We start from the raw sequence: 24,866 nt of genomic DNA, 5'->3' as shown, positions 1-24,866 counted from the left end.
AGTGTCATATTTTTAAAAACTATTCAGGCACAACACTGAATAGCATTCTGATGAACAATATGGTCTCCGCAGCCAGCCCACCTGGGTTCAAAGGCTGACTCTTCCCTTATACTAACCAGGTGACCTCAGGCTAGTGTCTCAGGCTACTCATCAAAAGTGGGGGAGATAAGAAACCACTGTACAGTCTTATTGCAGGAATTAAAACACGATTCCGTACATAAAGAGCACAACACCATGCCTGGCACAGAGTACTTCAAAAATGTTAGCTGCTGTTATTGTAAGAAAGGATCTGTTCATATTCCTCCTGGGTACTGAAACTAAACTTAAACAATTGAGACTCCAAAAGGAACCTGAGTCTAGAATTGACCTGACAGCAACAACTTCTCAGGGTAAATATTTAGGCCTTTATAGGATGTTTTGCGTAAGTGGTTTTAAGTTTGGCCTACAATCACAAAGTATTAAAATCTCAAATCTACATCTGAGCTACTTTAAAAAACTGCAAAAGGCTTTGGAATTAATTTAACTTAAATCTACCTTAAGAAATACAGTACAAAAATGAATGGCTATTATTAAAAGCAAAATATATTTAAATCAGTTATGTAGGATCATAGGGACAGTCGCAACTTTTCCGGTTAAAAAGAAGCAGTTAGACTAAATCAGTAGTTCTCAAAAGTGATGAAGCATCAGCATGACTTAGAAAATTAGAAATGCAAATTCTCGGCATACCGTAAGACCTACAGAATCAAAAATTCCTGGAGTGAGGCCGGCAATTTGTATCTTAAGGAGCCCTCCAGGTAACTCTGATGCATGGTCAAGTTTGAGAACCAATGAAGTGGTTATCTCTGAGGCTACTTTCAGTTCTAACCTCTGTGGGTCTGTGAATTGGAAATGTGCCCCAGAAAGCTTAATATATTCAAATTATTGATACTGGTAGCAATAAATACTTAATTGCAACCAAATATCTTTCTAGTAAGTATTATTTGGAACAGAGAAACTTTTCGCTTAGACAAAGTTTTACATTTTGTCTGAACAATTTAGTGAATCCTGCACCTCACATTGCAGTACTAGCACATGATGTGGGCACACAGCCACCACGGTACACGTGGCCGCTGCACCACCTCCATCACCAGAAGATCTGAATGCCTGAGAGGGTAGGATCATAACTGATACTAACTAATGTCTCGTCTTGTTTCATTTTTGTTTCAGTTTTGGTTTTAAATATTATGGTTCTGTTCACTCAGCCCCCCCTAATCAATTGGTGGTACAAATATAATTCGTTCCAAGAAAATGCTTCTTACCTGCTGAGGATACAGTGATTCCAGCTCAGAGCCCCAACTACAGACAAATGACCAAGCATATTTCTCAGCCGCTTTTTAGTTACCACATCCCATAACTGAAAAAGTGAACAAGCAGAGTTATGCAGCACTGATATGTTCACAGTCCGCTGTCTTCTGAAAAGCCCGATAGCCAATTAATGCTAATATAGCCAGTCCTTGAACCAAGTGAAAGTTCAGCACCTTTAACCCTAGTCAGCAGTTCTCAACCCTGTCTGCATATTAGGATCACCTAGGGAGTGTGCTATGGATGCTAGCGATTCTATTTAATGATGGGGGTAGAACCTGGGGATATGGCATTTACTTTAAAGTTCTCCACGTGAATTCAGTGGGCAGCCATGAGTGGAGAATCACTATCACACTTCTGGTTCCTTCTAAATAGTTGAAATTTCAAACCTGGAAATCTACCTACAGTTACAACAAAATTTGGGTACCTAGACACTGTGTAGAGTCAGGATTTCCATTTACTGCTAAGGGACTCCTTTCCTGCCAACTATAAATGATATTCTGACCCATATGAGGAATGAGAACTTTGGTGTAAGAAGAAATCAGGACATAACCTTCACAGTATCCAACATCACTGCAGAGAAGAGAAAGCAGTGAGAGCCATCTGTGGCCCCCCACAAAGTCATCAAATACATGAGGAATATTGTTCACACTATTGCTAAAAAACAATAATAATGACAATAAGAAATTAGATAGATTGATGGAAACTTGGTAAATCTCCATTTCACAAAGCCTATCAGAAAAAAATCCTTTTCTAAATGAATTTAAAAATTCATATTTTTTTAATTCACTCATTTTAAGTAATTCTATTCCTGATCATGGCTTGAGGTGAGAAAGGAGAAGTGAAAGGTTGTCTTCTTCTCTCCAAAGTCCTAAAACTGGAGATTCTACAAGCTCAACTTTAGTTTCAGAGAAAAGACTAAAAAAAAAGGATATGTGACAAAAAGAAAGATTGTGTGGAAAAACTAAGCAGAGTACCCCAAAGTGCTCATGAAATGCCATTCAGAAAAGAACCAGAATGGTATATCCTCTCATCCCGCGTAGCTTCAAGTACACACCCAATATAGTTTCTCTCTTTTGTATTAACCTGTTAGTAAAAGTCGATTTTAGTTATCTAGCAATTACACAGAGCACATTATGAGAAAGAAAAAACTGTCCAGTACTTGCACTTCTCCCTCGCTGGTGCCAACTGCCAGGCAGCTTCCCTCTTTTATCCAGGACACAGAAGATACATAGTTACAAGTGAGATTTAAGTCCATATTTTCAATCCCATTGTGGTTTTCCCCATTCCAGATGCATACAGAAGATCCAAGGGCTATAGCAACAAGATTTTGAAAATTCCAGTCTAGGATATTCAGATCTACAAGAAAAGCATTTCAAATTAGGGTAATTATGCAGCCAAATAAAAATATTTTCAAGTAAACAACTTTATTTATAGGAAGAAGACAAAGATTACTACTTTCCCCATGGTCACTTGGAAAACAGAATCACGAATCCAACCAGATCATTAGAAGTTCAAAAATGAAAACTGGAATAGAAACTTGTGTCACAGTCTAACAAGCAATAACGCTTACCATTTATGCTCAGTTATACTTATTTAAAGGCATTTAGAAAACTTGGCAGTTTCATCTGCCATTTTTAGTATATATGGATTTCATCTAACAGATTACTGAAATTAAAAGCACGTAGTTCTTATGGAGACATCCTTGGACCTAGGACATCCATGGGAGATGTCACCATCATTTCTAACCTAAAATACCACCCAACTACAGTATATCTAGAACAGGTGGTCACTGGCTTATTTATGATACCTAAGAGTTCTTAGTAGTATTCTCTAGCTTACACTATAAGAAAGCTTTGACTGCTAAAAGAAACCATATTTATATGACCACGTATTAAAATCTACCCTATCTTATTTCTTATAAGACAGAAACTCCTATCCTGATTGACACATATCAGTACGAAACTATGAAGCACACCAGTTCTAATACAGCGGTCTAAGCCCCCTACAACTCATCCCTCCCACTAATGACAACTGTAAACTCTGAACAAAATATAAAAAACAAACATCTGAGAACTCTGGAAAATAAGTAAAAGCAGGTAAACTAAGTGAAGGAGTCAAAACCTGGAGAAGCAAGCTGCCCAGGGGTGAGTTTCCCACTTTTTTTCTCACATGGCTTTGCCCTGAGGTTGGGCCCCAGTCATGGATTAGCACCGGCAGCTCAAGCTCTAGTAGAAAGGAACCATGGAAAGGAGCCTAAGATGGCCAAAGTGCGAGAGGAAAGTCCTTGCAGGGAGAGAGCCACAGAAAGGCATCCTCTTATTGTCAGTGTATGAACCCACACACAACTCAGCTTTACCCTGAAGTCACATAAGAACAGCAAGGAAAACTCAAATCAACTTAGTAAAGGCTTTGAGAACTGAACTAAGTTTTGAAACATCCAGACAAGTCTCAGCTTAGACTCTGATCCACATACATGGGAGAGAGACCCAAACCAGCATAGTCAAGGCTTAAGAAACTGATCTGAGATTTGGAACACCATCCACGGAAGGCAAGAGAAAACTTAAGCTGTGAACCTAACTAAGACAAATATACCAACAGTGTTGGAAGTCCTAGCTACAGCAATCAGACGAGAAAAGGAAACAAAAGGCATCCAAATTGGAAAAGAAGAATTAAAACTATCACAATTTTCAGATGACATGATACTATATATAGAAAACCTTAAGGACTCCACCAAAAAACTATTAGAACTAATAAATGAATTCAGCAAAGTTGCAGGATACAAAATAAATATACAGAAGTAAGTTGCATTTCTATACACTAACAACAAACTAGCAGAAAGAGAATTTTTTTTTAAATCCCATTTTCAGTGACACCAAAAAGAACTAAATACTTAGGGATAAATTTAACCAAGGAAGTGAAAGACCCGTACACTGAAAACTATAAGACATTGATGAAAGAAATTGAAGACACCAAAAATAAATGGAAGATACACCATGCTCGTGGATTGGAAGAATTAATATTCTTAAAATGTCCATACTACCCAAAGTAATCTACAGATTCAATGCAATCCCTATTAAAATAATCCTTATTAAAATTCTGAATAAAACACTAATTCAAAAAGATATATGCACTCCATGTTCATTGCAGCATTATTCACAATAGCCAAGATACAGAAGCAACTTGTGTCCATTGGTAAATTAATGGATAAATAAGATGTGGTATGTGGTATATACATGTAGATACATATACACGCACATATTGGAATAATACTCAGCCATAAAAAAAGAGAAAAATCCTGCTACTTGCAACAACCTAGATGGATCTAGAGGGTATTATGCTAAGTGAAATAAGTCAGGCAGAGAAAGAAGAATACTGTATAATTTCACTTATATGTGGAATCTGAAAACAAAACAAATGAACAAAAAAAAAAATAGGAAGAGACTCATAGATATAGAGAACAAATTGGTGGTTACCAGATGAGAGGAGGGTGTGGGAAGGGCAAAATAGGTGAAGGGGATTAAGAGGTACAACTTTAAGTCATAAAATAAATAAGTCATGGGGATGTAATTTACAGCATAGGGAATACAGTCAACAATATTGTAATAACTTTATATGATGACAGATGGTTACTAGTCTTATCAGGATGATCATTGCATAATATATATAAATATTGAATCACTATGTTGTACACCTGAAATTAATACAATACTGTATATCAACTATATTTCGTTTTAAAAAAAAAATTTTAAGGACCTGACTAGAGGGGATTCAAAGACAATGTGGGGAGAGAAATAGGAAATTGTGAATATAGACACCTTTTGACAAGTTTTGCTGTCAAAAGGAAGAGAGAAAAGGGGCTATGGTTTGAAGGCGAAGTGGGAGCAAAAGGTTTTCTGGTTTTTTTTAAAGATTGGCACCTGAGCTAACAACTGTTGCCAATCTTTTTTTTTTTTTTTCCTGCTTTATCTCCCCAGCTCCCCCACCCCCCGTACATAGTTGTATATCCTAGTTGCAGGTCCTTCTAGTTGTGGCTCATGGGACGCCGCCTCAACGTGGCCCGACGAGCAGTGCCATGTCCGGGCCCAGGATGCAAACCCTGGGCCGCCACAGCGGAGCCGGGAACGTAACCACTCGGCCACGGAGCTGGCCCCGCAAAAGGTTTTTTTTTTAAAATATGAGTGTGGTATTTTTTAAACATCTCTTGAAATGTCTCCTCCAACTGTCATTGGTCACGACAATAAAGTCTCTTAGAGAAGGAGCTATAGGAGAAGAAAAGTAGGAGAACTGTTCCCTTGAATGATTCCGCTTCTTCCAGCTCATTGTTCTCTGTGAATGTTCACAGAACCCAGACCCCTTCCCTCTGCTCCTTTCTCCCTCACCAGGAGATCACACACTGGCTCTTGGCCTCAGCCATAACTATCTGACCTCTAGTTTATCCTCTCTTTTCAACTACCAACCTCACTTCTAATGATCTGCTGGAACCTCTTCTATGTCTCACTGTCCCCTCAAATGTAATATTGCAAGAATGGTCTTTCCTCCCCAAAGCACTTCACTGCTAACCTGTCTTCCCAGTGACATCACCTTTGTCCTGCTTCAAAAACTTGAAATAATCTTAAATTCATCCCTCTTTCCAGGTATTTTTCCTCATGGAGAGAAAAAAGTCCCTTACCTTTTGGTAGCTCTCTCCTACTGAATGCATTCTGCATCCTCTGCCATGAATTTTCCTTTGATTTTCTTCATAGTCAACAACTCCCACAGCAAATAAAAATCTACACCCAACTTTTGATTCTCCATAATCTGCATTCACCTACATATTCAACAGTTCCCAATATATCCTCTTCATTGCCATTAATTATCATTAATTACCAACATCCTGCCTTTGCTCATGCTGTTAACATCACTGAAAATGCTCTACATTCTCTCCTACACCCCCTCCAAATCCTACCCATCTTTCAAGACCCAGCTCAACTCTGAGTATCTCCACAAAGTCTTTCTAGACAACTCCAAAGATCATTGAGCTCCCTAATCCTTATATCTCCTTATAATGCACAGTTTATTATTTATATTTTACATTGGCATGTTGGTAGCAGTTACATGTGGGTTAGTCTTGTCTTTCCAACTTACTTACAAGCTAGGCACATAACAAGAAAACCCACTGTGGTTGTTTGACTGATTAGATTTACCCAGCTTCAAAATATATGCATAAGAAAAGGCTACCATTTGTACAGTTCATTCTAATATAGTAAAACAAAATGTATATTCTCATGCCCCTCCAATACCAACAATACCCATTCCTCAACATAAAAATTGCACAAGGAAAAATCAACTATTTAATCATATTTGGATGGTACACTATTTGGACATGAAGCAAAGGCCCATCTGGTTCTTCCAGAATCAAGTTTCAAGTTTATGGCAGAGCACAGGACCAACTTTTCATTTCATGATCTAAACAGTAACTTACAGTAGTCATTTCGAAAACCAGTAAGATGAATCTTCACCTCTGGTTGGAGTATGGAAGAGTTTGTATCACTGAACCTTTTAAGATAGAAGGATTCATCTCTGACTCCATCTCTGCAGCCTATAAGAAACAAACAGTTCCACACATCTCTATGATCCTGGAAACATAATATTTATCCTTTCAGATATTAAGAGATAACAAAGTGAAAAAGAAAGTGGTATTGTAATAAAACTGAATTACAAGTTGCAGGGGGAAGAAAGGGAAAAAAGAAAACTTCAGTATTAATTTAAACAAATACATTTTTTAAATATTCAATAGCATTTTCTAACAAAAATCACTGAGTGCCAAACCAAAATGTAATGACAGATCTTGTGGGGAGCACACAGAGACACTACATCTTGCTTTGAATATTTACTCAAAGATTTTAAAATAAAAGTAATTTTTGCATATCCATATGTCTATCACATCCACAACTACCCGCTAGACCTAAATCCCACTCTGAGTCTTTGTCAATAAATATTTGTTGATTCATTGATCTTGGCTCTTTCTCTCTCTGTTTCTGTACCAGAGCACACAAAATTACTTTTGGCTTGTATTACCCATGATTATCTGGGTTCACGATTATATCTTATGTTCAGTTTTAATTCTCATCAAAAGACCCCACTAAGTCTAAACCACAGACCACTGTCTTTTCATCTCTCCAACCACTTGACCTATGATCAAACTGAAAATGACATGATCAACAGGAAGTGACCCCACCTAGGTGACTTGTGGTCTCTATGACCAGATAACTTCTGATAAAAGCATGAGAGTTCCACAGTGCTATACCAAGAAGCCAAATTGTTACTCATAGCCTCATTGTTAGCTTTGAAATGTGCAGCTGTGGAAAGAACTGCAAGCTTACTAGAAATACTCAAGCACTACCAGAAAAGAAACACTAAAGATTTTACAAAATAATAATACCTAGAGAATCAACAAAAAACTCCTGGAACTAACGAGTGATTATAGCAAGGTTGCAGGCCACAAGGTTAACATACAAAAGTCAATTGCTTTCTTATAATTCAGCAATGAGCAGTTGGACTTTCACATTAAAAACACAATGTTATTTACATTAGTACGCCAAAAAATGAAATACTTAGGTATAAATCTAATGAAATATGTACAAGAGCTATATGAGGAAAACTCCAAATTCTAATCAAAGAAAATCGAAATAAATGGAGAGTTATTCCATGTACATGAATAAGAAGACTCAATATCATTAAAATGTCATGTCTTCCCAACTTTATAGATTCAGTGCAATCCCAGTCAAAATCCCAGCAAGTTATTTTGTGGATATTGACAAATTGATTCTAAAATTTATATGGAGAGGTAAAAATCCCAGAATAGTCAACACAATATTGAAGGAGAAGAACCAAGTTGAAGGATTGGCACTCTCTGACTTTAAGACTTACTAAAAAGCTACAGTACAAAACAGTGTGGTATTGGTGAAAGAATAGACAAATACATCAACGGCTCTATGGAGAGCCCAGAAATAGACACATACAAATATAGTCAACTGATCTTTGACAAAGGAGCAAAGGCAACACAATGGAGAAAAGTCAGTCTTTTCAACAAATGGTGCCAGAACAACTGGACATCCACATGTAAAAAAAAAAAGAATGAATCTAGACACAGACCTTACACTCTTCTCAAAAATTAAATAAAAATGGATCATGGACCTAAAAGTAAAACACGGAATTATAAAACTCCTAGAAAATAACATAGGAGAAAATCTAGATGACTTTAGGCTTGGCGTTGACTTTTTAGATACAACACTAGGCATGATCCACGAAAGAAATCATTGCTAAGCTGAACTTCATCAAAATTGGAAACCACTGCTCCGTGAAAGACAACGTCAAGAGAATGAGAAGACAAGCCACAGACTGGGAGAAAATATTTGCAAAAAATTTATGTGATAAAGGACTATTACCCAAAATATACAAAGAAACTCTTAAAAGCAAACAATAAGAAAACAAACAATTTGATTTAAAAATGGGCAAAAGATCTGGGCACCTCACCAAAGAAGATATACAGATGGCAAAGAAGCATAGAAAAGATGCTCAGCATCATATGTCACTAAAGAACTGCAAGTTAAAACAACGAGACACCACTTCACACGTATCAGAATGGTCAAAATCCAACACTGACAACACCAACACCAAATGCTGATAAGGACGTGGAACAACACGTGCTTATGGAAATGCAAAATGGTACAGCCACTTTTGGAAGACAGTTTGGTGGTTTCATACAAAACTAAACATGCTCTTATCACACGATCCAGCAATCACACTCCTTGGTATTTACTCAAATGAGTTGAAAAGTTATGTCCACACAAAAAAACCTGCACACAGATGTTTCTAGTAGCTTTATGCATAATTGCCAAAACTTGGAAGCAAGCGATGTCCTTTAATAGGTGAATGGATAAATAAACTGTGGTACATTCAGACAATGGAATATTATTCAGTGCTAAAAAGAAATAGGTATCAAGCCATGAAAAGACATGGAGGAAACTTAAATGCATATTACTAAGTGAAAGAAGCCCATCTGAAAAGGTTACATGCTGTATGATTCCAACTATGTAACATTCTGGAAAAGGCAAAACTATGGAGACAGTGAGAAGCTTGTCAGGGGTTAGAGGAGGAGGGAGGGATAAATAGATGGAACACAAAGGATTTTTAGAGCAGTGAAACTACTCTTTATTCTACTGGTGGATACATGTCATTACACCTTTGTCAAATTCCATAGAATATACAACACCAAGAGTGAGCCCTAATGTAAACTATGGACTTTGGCTGATAACGATGTGTCAATGTAGGTTCATCAACTATAATAAATGTACCATCCTAGTGTGGGATGTTGACAGTGGGGGAGGCTGTGCTGGGGGTAGGGGATATATGGCCCCCCTCTCCGTAATTTCTGCTCAATTTTTCTGTGAACCCAAAATTTTTGCAAAAAAATTATATACAGTCATGCATCGTTTAATGACTGGGATACATTTTGAGAAATGTGTTGTTAGATTATTTTATCACTATGCAAACATCGTAGAGTGTACTTACACAAATCTGGATGGCACAGCCTACTACACATCTAGGCTCTATGGTACTAATCTTATGGAACCACCATCATACATGCGGTCTATAGTTGACCGAGACATCATTATGTGGTGCATGTATGTATATACAAATATATATTCTAAGATACCAGAATAATATAAATATAAGTACATTCTCTCTGCCTTGATAGAATATGTAATTTTTGTTCTACATGAAATATTTAGCATCTTACAAAAACACAAACTTGTTGCTGGTCAGATCAAAAGAAGATTAGAGAGCTAAAGGAAGACATGTCCCCAAATATTTTATTTTGATTTTTTTTTAAATATCATCCAAAAGAAAAGAAGAAAGAAGAAAAGGATAAGTGTCACTCATTCACCCCAATTGTACATTCCCAAACCTCCAAAAGAATACTCAGCAGGCTTGAAACTTTTTGTGCTCATTTCAATGCATCTAACTCTGTTTTTGTCCCCTTTACACAGCTGGGAAACAGAGGCTTGAGGAGTAAACCTGCACAAAGTTCTAGATGGAAAAAGTGTGTATCTTGGTATTATCTATATAATTTTTTAAAAGAAAATTTCCAAAAACAATTTTAAATGACAAATTAGGATAGAATGTAAAAATAGAGGTATACTTTAGCATTAAAGATTTCTCTTTGTTGTTCACATTTATATTTGAGACCCTCACAAAGCACTCAATGGATTTGCTCACCAGAACTTATCACAGAGGGAAATGTAACAGGCAAGTTTCCTTGACATTAATGAAATGAGCTCTCTCAACAAGCTTCTCTCACAAAACTCAGGCACCTAATCAATTACTTTCCAACCAGGATAACAATTTCATAAATAACACAAAGACTTCCAAGATGGAGAGAGAAAGTTGGAAGGAGAATATGTGGGGCTCAAGGTAAAATTGACTTTGGGAGCTTTAAATGCAGCACAGAAGGAGGATCTTCTGGAAGTTGCAACAGTAACCATTCTCTCCCCAGTACATGGCTGCAGAGCTGCCCTGATACACTCATGGCATCACCATCCAAAGATCCCCACCAGCTTTAGGCCTAATTGGTACACTTACTCTGAAGTTTCAGTCTTATCAGATATGAATAAGACACGAAGAAGAACTTTATATACACAGCACCTGGATAAAATTTGTACCAGTGATCTACTTGTCTAAGATCAGTTAGTTGGCTTATATGGGATCCATTTCATACTTTAAATCCCCTTAAAGGAATTAAGAGCCCTATATAGAATATTCCAAGGACCTCTCAATGAGTCTCTGCCTCCAACATCCTCCCCTTGAAATCTTAATGCTGCCACCAAAACACACACACACACACACACACACACACACACGTGCACATGCCAGAAGAAACCAGATGTTTATTCCCTGGACAAATAAAAAATAACAATCTCTTAACTCAAGAACACCAGGCACCATGGAGATGGATATATGGTGCCTGTAAAATTAGAGATTGAGTAAAAATCTTTATACTGATTTGAGTAGCCCATAGCTCTTTATCCCGGTACTATTTCCAGAACACCACACATTTCAGAAAGCTTTTATGTTGAAAGGGAGAAATCTAAACAAATAGGGAGGGAAAAAAACTAAGGCAAAGAAAGACAACTCATGGAGAAGAGGAATATTTCCAAAATCTATCAAATAATACTATCAGAGAAATAAGAGAAGATAGTATATCCATAAAGCATGAAGAGGATGCTGTTAAAAAAAATTTTTTAAATGTACAAGAAATTTATAAATTAAAACTAGGATAGCCATAATAAAAAATTTAATAGCAAGGCTAGTGGACAGGGTTGACGTAACCACCTAGAAGGTAAGGGAAAAAAAAACAGTGACATGAAAAATAGAATAGAAAAAAACAAGAAAATTAGAGAGTCAATCCAGAAGGACCAACATAATAATTTCAGAAAGAAAGAAACAAGAAACAAAGGTAAAGAAATTTTTAAAGAATAATTCAAGAAACTTTCCAAGAACTAAGCTGGTCTCTAAGATTGAAAAGATCCACCAATAGGCTTTTCACTTACGAGTTCAAAAAAAAAAAAGCACACCAAGCTTATTATTATGAAATTTTAGAACACTAATGATAAGAGATTTTCCTAAGAGCTTCCAGAGAGAAAAAGCAGGTGGCATACAGAGCACAGGAATTCACAATCGCAGATGACTTCTCAACAGCAATAGTGGACGCTAGAAAACAATAAAGCAATAACTTCAAAATTATAAGTGAAATTAGAATTTACAGCCAGACAAACTATGAATCAAGTATAAGGGTGGAAAAAGGACGTTTCAGACCAGCAAACCCAGAAAGAGCACAGCACAGCCGCTAGGAAACAGCGGGTTTAACATGAGAGAAAAGACCCAGCATTACAACTGTGCAACTCCCAAGGGAGCAGCCTGTTCAACAGGCTTGGGTGGGAGGTCACCATGGAAAACACAAACTGATATGGGCGGATACATGCAAAAGGTCATTGATAGCTTTGGAACAAAACATGGGCGCATTTGGGGAAATAGTCTTGGTTTCATAGGCATCAAGTAAGTGAAAAAATAAAGTAACTTTTTAACTTCAAGAAAAACAAAGACTTACCCTAGAAAAGCGGCATAGTTATAGTACACTACTGGGCTTGGCAGTGAATAACAGTTGTAGTGTAATGTGATGTAAACATTGACTACTAATTTTGCCTCTTAAAAGTGTGATATAAGTAGACTGAAAGAAGTGAATGAGGCAGGAGGAGAAATAAGTTCTTCCCTACTATGCTAGAAAGTCATGATAAAGTCTAAAATTGAAGAAATAGTAGTTTACAAATATTATTTAGAAAATAGGTGTAAATACCAGGGGGACTAGCTCGAAGAGCTAAGGGCGGTTGCCTCTGGGAAATGGGACTTGGGGGTGGGGATGGTTAAAGCAGACAATTATGAGAATTATCTAAATTTTACAATTATATTGATTTAGTCTAGTAAATATAAAAATAATATATTTTAAGATGAAGAAGAAATGAAAGATGCAGGGAGAGAGGAGGGTAGGAAAAGACAAACTGAAAATCTTTGGCCCATACCTTTCCAAACACATTGGGATTGCTCACAGAGCTGCATTTTCCCATTCACCTGGTGAGCCACCTTCTGGGTTGAAAATAGCTGATTTAGGCATTTCTGAAAACAAACACATAAAGAGAATAATTCTTTAGAAACATATTTGTACATCTCAGATGTGATGTATGATACAGAGCTAAAACTGATAATTCACTAGGAAGTTCAAAGATTCCACATTATCAAAACCAACACCATAATAATTATTATTCATTATCTAACCACCATGTAATAAACACAGTGCTGAGCATTTTACATATATTATTTCTAACCTTTCCAACAACTCCATAGGGCAGGTATTACTCAGCTAGAATAAAATCCTCATTTATCCTTCTAGCCTAAAAATCCTTTTAGCCCACAAATCAACCATAGACCAGTGATATCATCAAAGTCTACAAGAGCTGAAATGTCATGATATCTCGAATACTTTCTGAAATTAAAAGACTTTCCCAACATAATAAAGTTGATCATTAGTAAGGCTACTTTTCTCAAGAAAGGTTTCTTTCAAGGGGTGCCTCTCAGCACTCAACTCAGAGATGTTCCCTCAGTCTGTTACTGAGATTTTTCTCTGGGCTTCAATTTTCCTCATCTGTAATACATTGGGATTGAACTAAATCATCTTAAATGTTCTTGTCCATTAACACCATTAAAAATGGGAACATCAAGTCCCAGAGATCTTAAATAGTTTGCCTAAGTTTCCATGAGCAAAAAAATCTGGTTGCTGTTTCTTTGGACCAGTACATAAAGAACACTTCTGACATTCTCATATCCAACTTCAATCAAAAACAGATAAGAAAATTAGTAATAAGGGTAAAGAAAAGTATTTGTCAGAATTTTCTAAAAATGTAATAGTGAATAGTTAAAGAAGAGAAGATTCTTTTTTCTTCTTCACAACAATATATTTCATCTTAAATGTACAACAATCACTGGATTACCGTAATTCAGACAGAAGTCTCTCTGACAGGCATCATTTTGAAATTTTGGTATTCTTCCCAAATATTATGTCACATAACAGGCATTGCCAGTCAAGTAAATCATGGGTTTTGAGGTATTCAAAGCAGAACATTAAGTATAAAGCAGAGTTTCCCAGTCCCAGCACTGTTGGCACTTGGTGGCAGATAATTTGTTATTGTGGGGGCTCTCCTGTGAATTATAGGATGTTGAGCGGCATCCCCAGCCTCTATCTACTAGATGCCCTCCTCTTGGGTTGTGATAATCAAAAATGTCTTCAGATCCTGTCAAATGTCCCCTGGGGAGCAAAATACCCCAAGTTGAGAATCACTGGTATAAAATAACATTCCTAAAGTGGCCTGCTGGCCAGTAGCTCACTGTCTCTCTTCACAGACTCGCTTCTTCAGAATCCCATAGTTACCACAAAGCTCACCAAGGCATTGTCCAGCACAGTGTGCTTCTGTTCAACGTACCCAGGAGTGCTCTTCCCTAGGCGAGATCTACTATGACTTAAATGAGCAACGTGGCATAGAGCTGACTGGATATGAGAATTCTGCACGTCTCCACAGCTATGTAGGCTTTCACTGGGAAAGCACCCTCCAGATGATCTCTAAGAACCACATGAAGACACACATTTACTGTCAAGGTGAAAGTCCTCACTTTGTTTCTTCACCATTCTTGATGCTGTTTGACTTCAGATTATTCATGACAACAAATGCTCTAGATACAGTACAGTCATGTGTCTCTTAACAATGGGGATATGTTCTGAGAAATGCACTGTCAGGCGATTTTGTCATTGTGTGAATATCATAGAGTGTACTTACACAAACATAGATGGTATAATCTTCTACAAACCTAGACTATATGGTACTAGTCTTATGGGACCACCATCATATATGCAGTCCATCATTCACCAAAACGTCATTATGCGGCACATAACTGTAGTAAAACAGTTTCCATGATCTCCTACCCTGGTTCTTCAGTGACGCTGTAACGATGTTCTGGCTGGATAACAATTGCTGTAACAATGGTAACTTGCTGACACCATTATGACCTCGCAGAGTCACCAACTTTGCTGCCACCAGTTACCAAACAGCATAAGAGGAAGGAAAAGGGAAGTCCTGCAGGACGGGGCAGTAAAAACTCCAAGAGAGTGGAAAGGACAGTGGTGCTAATGCCCTAGCCTGGGCATGAGGTCAACAGTGCCCCAATTACCTCAGTAGAATTCCCTGGCCATCCCCATCCCCAAACTTTACCCAACAATAAATCACCCAGCAAAAGACCTGCTTTAATACATGTGTTTCCAATTGCATATGAGTTTAAATAATCAAAGTTTTACATTCACAATATTTTATTGTTCCTCTAGCAAGATATATATGCCAAACACTGGAGGCACACACTAAATGAGTAATTTGGCCTAAACTGAGAACTTACACTTTCCTAGTTCAAAGCTTTTTAAATGAAAATTGATTTCTTCAGGGGCTCTTCATTGCCTTTGATAAACTTGAAAACATGCTGCTGATATTTAATATGCCCAAAGGATTTAGGGTGAACTCCTAGGATCTTAAATCCATAATAAATAAGAGATACCTAAAAGAACTAAATAAACTGAGTCAAGAAACAAACAAACAACAACAAAGACTTAGGGGAAATGTTTAAAAAACCATGTTATAAAGGAAAAATTGAACTTATCCTGAGAGACTCCAAAGGACAAATCAAGTCACCAAATGGTTGGAAATGATGGCCCAAGAGATCTTTTGGCTAGAAAAAGCATACCACAGTATGTATAATTTTACGTATTTTCAATCTTTACCTTTTTGATGGTTATTCTCATTTTCACTCTTTTGATCCACACTTACTAAATACTTTCTTGTCTATTTGTCGGCTATTTTATTTCTTTTATGAAGCACTTCTATTCGTGTCCTTCACTCATTCATTTTTTCTATCAGGAATTCATCATTTCCTCATTGAATGCAAGAGCAGCTAAGATAGCTCTTTCCTCGCATTTGGGACTCTGTTGTCTAGCTTCTTAAGATAAGAGATCTTCAGTTTTCTCTCTTTACCTACCTGGCCTTTTGAGGCAATGTTTTCCTTCCAGCCTCTGTCCAGGGCATGAGGTGCCTTGCCAAAACGGAGAGCAGAGTAATTTGTTTCGAAATTTCCTTTGATGGGGGTATTCCGTGGTTCTTCGTAGGATCCTGTCAGAAAAACATTTAGCTTTGAACTTGGTTTTTAAAACACGATAATCACTTTGACTGGAGGTCAGCCCATGGCATCTTTCACAGTAGAACAAAATGTGGGGACACATGCCCTTGTCTCTCCAAAATCCTGGGGCAGCAGGGAGGAGGAAGGGCACAGGGCCCTATCCAGAGTACTGGGCTCATAAGTGAACACTGGATGAAAAACTACATCAATGGGTTCCAGAGCTGAATCAAATGGAAATGCCAAAATTAAAGGCCTGACCCCAACTGCAAGAGCAGCCGAAGAAATGCTTTATCTCTGCATGGAAAGAACATATTGCACATTTGAAGACTAGAAACAAACAGTTCAGTAGTTTAAAGTGATAGAGCCAAGAGTGTCTGGTTTGCCTAGGCTATGATCATCCTGCCAGGACATCACTATGGGATGCTTGCTTTGCCAATCATCTATATTAACTACATGATCAAGAGCAAGTCATTTTGCCTCTCCCTCTTCCTATTGCAGAAAGCTGTTGTAAGGCTAATTTGAGATGACAGCATTGAAATACTTTCTGTTAAACTAATAGAAGAGTCAATGTTATTTGCATCATTATTATTCATATCTATTCTCTTCTCAAGATTAAGAAAGCTCTCAAGATTGAGTCATCCTCTAAAACTAAGTATCTGCCATATCACTTACTTGATCATCAGAGGGCCCAAGGGACTATTGGAAAACCTTGGCCTTTTGCAACATGGCAATCCCTTCTTCACTTGGACAAACATGGGCTTGATAAACTGTCGTTAATGTTCCTAAAGCCCAGCACCTCGAGTCTGGGCTATCCAAAATCCAAGAAATACAGCTTACATCAAAGGGAAAGGGAGGATGAAAACAGGAAATATCTGCAAAGTTTTAGAACTTGCTCTTTGTCCTGAGAAATGATGCATGCTTGTTTGCTGTGCTATTTGTAGATGAGTATAGAAGAGAAGAAGCCAGCTCTCAGAACCTCAAATGAGAAAGAAAAAGTTGCAGTTGGATGCTAGTACTGACAATTATCCTAGTTATCAACAAAGAGGTCGGGTCCAGCAGCCTAAGGAAGCAGGTACCTCTTAGGTTTTGCTTACAGAGCATGTCTGCAAGGGAACCTCTCTGCATACATCCCCTTTAGGATGGGAGGATCTTCAGTATTCACTCTTCTGAAGCAAAAATGAAAGAAACCCCACCAGCAAAGCAGTGAGAAACCAATGTATCTTATTAATACACAGTATTAGCTGAAGCACAAAATAGACTTTCTTTTAAAGTCCTTTTGACCAATAATCTGTCTCTTAGAATTCTGAATTTCTCATGCAATGCCTTACAAAAAAAAAAAAAATCCAATAAATTAATTAAGGTTTAGAGAGGCCGGCCCCATGGCCAAGTGGTTAAGATCGCACGCTTCACTTAGGCAGCCCAGGGTTTTGCCGGTTGGGATCCTGGGCGCGGACCTAGCACCGCTCGTCAGGCCATGCTGAGGCGGCATCCCACATAGCAGAGCCAGAAGGATGTACAACAAGAATATACAACTATGTACTGGTGGGCTTTGGGGAGAAGAAGAAGGAAAAAAAAGGAAGATTGGCAATAGATGTTAGCTCAGGTGCCAATCTTTAAAAAAAAAAATAATTAAGGTTTAGAAAGGAAAAAGGATCCCCTAATTTTAGCCAGAAATTCCTTTAAAACAATCAGCATAAAAATCACCCCTCAGTTATAATGGGATACAAAAGATTTCTTTCAGAAGATGGCCATAACGGTGACCTTTCTTACAACCCTGTATTTCCCACTCATTCAACCAGCGACTTTCAGTATAGATACTCATCATTACATGGGAATATCATTGGTTTAAAAATGATTTGGGCTCCCTTTCATTTCAGTCCTATAGTCTACTGGACTTCACTGTCTCATTGTGTCTAATGTCATTGAGAAAAGAGCACCGCTGTTAACATTTGTCTTAAATATGCTGATAAGATAATGATTTACGTGGCCTAGGATTTTGAAAGGGGAGAACAGAAATTAAATCACTAGATGATAGTGGCAAGTTTTGCTTCCGAAAGATGGGAATAGAAAAGGCTGTGCCCCAACGAGAGTTACATATTTTAGAAAGAGAGCTTGTTGATCCTGTATCCTTGCCCACCACATCAGGGCTTTGGTGCCCCTTCCCCATCTCTACCCCAGAGCAGGGGCCAGACTGCCTCTCACTCTCATCTCGCGTTCCCTTTTCTTCTCTCTCTCCTCTCCTCTTTTTTTCTCTTTTCTCTCTCTCTCTGTCTTTCTCTCCTCCCCTCTCCTCTTCTTTCGTTTTATTTTCTCTTCCTCTCATCCTCTCCTGCTTTCATCTTTTTATTCTCCTATTTCACACCTGATTATTTCATTGCTAACATATCTTTTTCCAGACTGTAGTAGACCAGGAATCTTACCAAAGACATTAAAACTCTATACTTTGCAAAACTTGTGTGTGTGTATATATACACACACACACATATTCATACATACTTAGAATTTTTACAAAAGTAGTCATCTACTAATGCAATTCTCAGAAATGTATTTAAAATACAAATACTTTCTTTCGGTTTTGTTTCATTCCCCACCCCCACAGTGGAAATTTCTTATTCAAAGGGAAAAAAGACAAAAGCAGTTGACTAAATGTGACACTAGATATTTCTGTAAGACAAAGATTCTCTCAGGAATGAATATATCCTTTTTTAACATTTCAAAACCGGCCTGTGGCATTTCTATCACCTCACCTAGAATCAAGGTCTCGTTCTCGGGCGTTATTTTCAGCACAGATGCGGAAGCTTCTGGGAGCTCAGTGGTTGAATGCTCTTCCTCAAAGGAATAGGCTGCCAGATCCCTGGTTTGGCTTTGCCGCCATCTTGTGGTAACTGGGCTACTGGCAACGGGAACCTCAGCTGACAGCCTCTTCGCAAAGTTGCTCTTAAAGTTAGAATATGTAGTATTAACAGCATCAAATACCTATTTAACAACAAAAAGAGCTGTAATTTATAGTGGCCTCAATGATGCAGAAGTAGAAATTCCTTAAAAGAGGATTATAAATGACTCATCTAGTACAACACAAATAAAATATATAAGAGGTTTTTAATTTTTGTGACCTGGGAGAATATTATATGTATATATATATACACACTTAGAGCAGCAGTTTAGGGAGTAATTATGTTTATAGTTATTACTGTTACATATCAATATAAAGTATGAAGTTGAAATAACACTATATACTAAACACAAATGTTTATATAAAATTATAAAATTTCGGGGGCCGGCCCCATGGCTAAGTGGTTAAGTTCGCGCGCTCTGCTGCGGCGGCCCAGGGTTTCACTGGTTCAGATCCTGGGCACGGACATGGCACCGCTCATCAGGCCACATTGAGGCGGCATCCCACATGCCACAACTATAAGGACCCACAACTAAAATATACAACTATGTACCGGGGGAATTTGGAGAGAAAAAGCTGAAAGAAAAAAAAAATAGATTGGCAACAGTTGTTAGCTCAGGTGCCAATCCTTAAAAAAATAAATAAATAAAATTATAAAATTTCAAATCTGGAAATAGAGAGCAGTTTTGTAGTCCCACCCCTTCATTTCACAGATAGGAAAACTGAGGCCTAACTTGCTCACCATCCATCCATCCCTCTGAGAAACACCAGGAGTTTGGTATTTACAGATCCTATAGCAGTGAGCCATGACACGCAGCTATTCAAAATTAAAATACAAGTGACAAACTGGAAATGAATTACTTTTTAATAAGTTAAAGCCATGTTATATTAATATAAAGAGCTTTTAGAGAAATTTAAACAAGTTTACCAACACAAAAGAAAAATGGGCATAGAACATAAAAAAAGACAATTCACAAAAGAGACATATAAATGCCCCAAAAATATTCAACCTTACTAGTAATCAAAGAAATGCAAATTTAAAACAATAATGAGAACAAGCAATGACTTTTTTTTAATTATAATCTCCAGTGTTGAAGGTGCTAGAAGCAAACATTGGCATACACTGCTGGTGGAGTGTAAATTAGTCTCCGGAAATGACAATTGGGCAATGTCTGTCGAAAGCCTTCAAATATGTGCATGACCTCTACTGACCCAGCAATGTCACCTCTATGAATTTAAGAAAGAAATTACAGATGCGAGGAAAGATGGACAAAACCAACCAGCATCTATTGAGTGCTCACCACGTACGAGCCCATATGTTAAAGGTTTTACACACATTCATGTTTAATCCTCAGAAACACCCTGTGAAGGAGGTCTGTTACTTAATCCTACTTTACCAATGAAGAAACTACGATTTAGAGGTAAAGTGAATTGCCTAAGACCACAGAGTGGAAATGCCACACCCTAACTTCATCTGTCTGACTCCACAGTCCACACTCTCAACTGAGAACATGAGGGTGTCACTGCAGTATATGTTTATAGGGGCAAAAAGATGGGGGGACTCAATGTTTACCACTGGAGAATTGACTACGCAAACTATGCGACATCCGTAAAACGGAATACTCTGCAGCCATTAGAAATGATAACATACATTAGAGAAATGCAAATCAAAACCACGATGAAGTACCACTTCATATGCACAAGGACGGCTATAATCAATCAATCAATTAATAACAAGTGTTGCTGAGGATGGGGAGAAATTGGAACCTTTGTACATTCACTGCTAATGGGAATGTAAGATGGTGTAACTGCTATGGAAAGCAGTTTGGTAGTTTCTCAAAAAGTTCAACCCAGAATTATAACATGACACAGCAATTCCACGTCTAGGTATACACCCAAGAGAAATTAAAGCAAGTACTCAAACTCAAACAAATACAGGTACAGGATGTTCATAGTAGCACTATTCACAATAGGCAGAAGGTGGAAAGAACCCAAATGTCCATCAGTGGATAAATGCATAAACAAATTGTGGGGGATACATGTATATGTGTGTGTATATACATTATACATTATAAATATATAAATATTACTCAGCCATAACAAAGAATAAAGTACTGATAACATGCTACAACGTGGAACATACCTCAAAAACATTATGCTAGGAGAAAGAAGCCAGACACATTTATATGAAATGCCCAGAATAGGTAAATCCATAAAGATAGAACACAGGTTGCTGGTTGCCAGGGATTGGGGGAAGGAGGAAATGGCGAGAAACTGCTTAATGGGTACAAAGCTTTCTTTGGGGTTGGTGAAAATGTTTTGGAACTAGATAGAGGTGGTGGTTGCACAACATTATGAATGTACTTAATGCCACTGAATTGTTCACTTTGAAATGGTTAATTTTACGTTATGTGAATTTCATCTCAATAAAAAAACTAATAAGAAAATGATAACAGAGGATAACATTCAATCAAACATTAAAATACTCACAATATATTGCCAAGTGGAAAATGGAGACTCTGTGGAAGAGTATTCCAATATGGTCTCATTTCCTGTCTATAAATGAAAGATAGGAAGGAAACATGCCAGAATTTGGGGCAGTAAATATTCATTTCGTTGGGTTTTTTTTTTTTCCTTTTTCTCCCCAAAGCCCCCCGGTACATAGTTGTATATTCTTCGTTGTGGGTCCTTCTAGTTGTGGCATGTGGGACGCTGCCTCAGCGTGGTTTGATGAGCAGTGCCATGTCCGCACCCAGGATTCGAACCAACGAAACACTGGGCCGCCTGCAGCGGGGCGCGCAAACTTAACCACTCGGCCACGGGGCCAGCCCCAACGTTGGGTTTTTTTAATAAGCATGTGTGAAGGTGATCACCCAGCCCGCCTGCAGCCACTGCATCTGACGAAGCGAGCTCTCTCTCCTCACTGCTGCTTTGTGTTTTCCTCCAGAAACTGCACCGAAGAGGACACCTTCCCCAGAAAAAGGGAAGTCAGGAGCCCGAGACCTCAGCTGTTGTAATCAGTGTTGTTAGGGGTCTTCTTATTTATTTATTTATTATTATTTTTTTTTTTTTGCCTTTTAGATGTTCTGCTGTTATTGGTTTTTCAGTAGGAAGGGGAAAGCTGGAAAGAGGGAACGATAGAGCCCTGGAAATGTAAAGCAGGTGTCTCGAACTCAGAAGCCCAGACAGGGGAGCAGAAGGGACAGTGATGAGAGAAGCAGGCCTGGAGGGAGAAACATGGCCCACTCTGACTTCCATCCTCCCACTTTTCGGTTTCTCTCCTCCAAGGAAACCTGCAATGCCAGCTCAATGGCTGGGGAGACTGGGCCCCAGATAGAGGGTGGTGGGAATCTCTCTAAAACTGTAATGCTCATGTTTCAGCCTCAGCAAGAAAGAGGGTCACAGGAGCACGTTGTCCCATGTAATAAGAGAAGTTAGAAATTCAAACTTCTCATATCAATTTCCCCACTTTGTAAAGTTTTCAACTAATTCAGATTTTTTTTAGAACACTGTAGCAGAGCATGTCTGTGGGCCACATTCAGGCTGTAGGCTACGTCTGCATCCTCTGCAGCGCTAGACAAGTAGCCCTCACCTTTCTAGGGAGCAAGAAAAGGAGGAGCCACCATATCTGAATATACATTTGATTTGCAACAAACATGAAAGAGACACTTGCTCAAAGTTTTCCTTGGAGTCTCAAATTTAAATATACAATAATAAAAAATAATAATCCTAAGTTTAAAAGAAGGAAAATAAAGAAGAATTCAAAATGTCAGCTAAGAAAAATGATCGAAAAATTTCACATTGACAATCTCACATTGCCTTGGCAGGTCTGTGTTTCTCTGGCTCATCTATTGTCACTCTCTCCATACTGTTTCCCCACCTGAGATGTTCTTTCACGATTCTCTGCCAGGGTAACTTCTAGCCTATCTCCATGGCTAGGATCAGCCACCAATTCCTTCAAGAAGATGTCTCTGACATTCTCTTCTTCTCCATTCTAAACTGGGTTAGGCAACCCGTGGTAGGCTAAATAACTGTGGCGGTGAATGTTATGTGTCAACTTGACTGGGCTAAGGGATGCCCAGATAGCTGGTAAAACATTGTTTCTGTATGTGTCTGTGAAGGTGTTTCCGGAAGAGATTAGCATTTGATTCAAGAGACTGAGTAAAGAGATCCTCCCTCACCAGCATGGGTGGGCATCATCCAATCCATTGGGGGCCCAAATGGAACAAAAAGACAAAGGAAGGGTGCATTCTCCCTCTTCTTGAACTGGGCTGTCCCTCTCTTCCTACCTCAGACATCGGAGCTCCTGGATCTCAGATCTTCAGACTCCTTGACTTTACATCAGCAGCCCCCTAGTTCTCAGGCCTTTGAACTCCGACTGAATTACACCACCAGCTTTCCTCGTTCTCCAGCTTGCAGATGGAAGATTACGGGATTTAGCTTCCATAATCTCATAGGCCTCTTGTATACATCTATATATATCCCATTGGTTCTGTTTCTCTAGAGAATCCTAAGTGATACAATAATGGTCCCCTAAAATAAATCCAGATCCTAATCCCTGGGACCTGTGAATGCTACTTTATATGGCAAAGGGGCTTTGCAGATGTGATTAAATTAAGGACCTGGAGATGGGGAGATTATCCTGGATTATCTGAGCAGCCTGTAAATGCAATCACATGTCTTTCTAGAGGGAGGCAGAGGGAGATCTGACTACACAGAAGAGAAGGTAACGTGACCACAGAGGCAGAAACGGGGTGATGCACAAGCCAAGAAATGCTGGGTGTCACCAGAAACTAGAAGAGACAAGGACTGGATTCTCCCCTACAGCCTGTGCAGGAAGCAAGGCCCTGCTGACTCCTTGGCTTTGTCCAGTGAGACTGATTTCGGAACTTTGGCGTCCGTAACTGTAAGAGAATAAATGTGTGTTGTTTTAAACCACCAAGTTTGTGGTAATTTGTTACATCAGTCGTTGGAAAATAATAGCCCTCTGTGTGCTTCCATAGCTCACGGTGTGTGCTTCCAATAGAGCACTATCCCATTTTATTGGTAACAACAACATTTATCAAGTGCTCAATATGTGCTAAGCATTGGGATAAATGCATTGGACGGATTATTTATTTAAACTTCCTCACGAGGTAGGTACTATTATTTCCCCCATTCTACAGAGTTGGAAAATGAAGGTTAATAGGCTTGAGCAAGAATAACTGGAGCAAGGATACAGAGCCACTGCATGCAGTTGTACACATCGTTGTCTTTATGAGGGGCACCCCCTGGAGCATGCAGTGCACAACCCCACAACCAACCAGAGAAACCCTGCCAAGGTTTGAACTCACAAATCAATCCAGTCCCTGTGCTTTTAGCACCTCTGCTCATGCTATGGTCTGAATATTTTTGTCCTCCCAGAATTCATGTTGAAATCCTAAGGCCCAAAGGGGATGATATTAGTAGGTGGAGACTTTGGGAGTTGATTAGGATATGAAGGTGGAGTCCTCATGAATGGGACTAGTGCTCTAATAAAAGAGATCCCACAGAGTTCCCCAGCCCTCTCACCACAAGGATACGAGAAGTCTGCAACCCGGAAGAGGGCCCTCATCCGACCATGCTGGCACCCTGATCTCAGACTGCCATCCTCCAGAACTGTGAGAAATAAATTTCTGTTTGTTATAAGCTGCCCAGTCCGTGGTGTTTTGTTATGGCAGCCCGAATGGACTAAGATAGCTCATTTTCCACTTTTCTGATTATTTTTATTTCTCTCCTACTATATTACAAATTCCTTAAGACCAAGGACGTTGTCTTTTATCTTACTTTCCTCAGAGCAGAGGAC

The 24,866-nt window shown here is 38.6% G+C and overlaps 1 protein-coding gene across 2 annotated transcripts in view; it reads right to left on the bottom strand.

The window, feature by feature from the left end:
• Window positions 1-24,866, bottom strand: part of CDC20B (cell division cycle 20B) — a 55,589-nt gene that overhangs the window by 13,155 nt on the left and 17,568 nt on the right. For both annotated transcript variants that reach the window (XM_046670934.1, XM_046670935.1), the window contains exons 3-8: window positions 18,897-19,125; window positions 16,012-16,142; window positions 12,963-13,056; window positions 6,806-6,922; window positions 2,504-2,700; window positions 1,299-1,393 (exon numbers count right to left, since the gene is read on the bottom strand). In XM_046670934.1, the coding sequence (XP_046526890.1) occupies window positions 1,299-1,393; window positions 2,504-2,700; window positions 6,806-6,922; window positions 12,963-13,056; window positions 16,012-16,142; window positions 18,897-19,125 (863 nt within the window). The remainder of the gene's footprint in view (window positions 1-1,298; window positions 1,394-2,503; window positions 2,701-6,805; window positions 6,923-12,962; window positions 13,057-16,011; window positions 16,143-18,896; window positions 19,126-24,866) is intronic.

Source organism: Equus quagga, chromosome 9, assembly GCF_021613505.1.
Source record: "Equus quagga isolate Etosha38 chromosome 9, UCLA_HA_Equagga_1.0, whole genome shotgun sequence".
Lineage (NCBI taxonomy): Eukaryota > Metazoa > Chordata > Mammalia > Perissodactyla > Equidae > Equus > Equus quagga.
The sequence above is the reverse complement of the archived record's forward strand: the minus strand, read 5'-3'. Positions and strand labels throughout refer to the sequence as shown.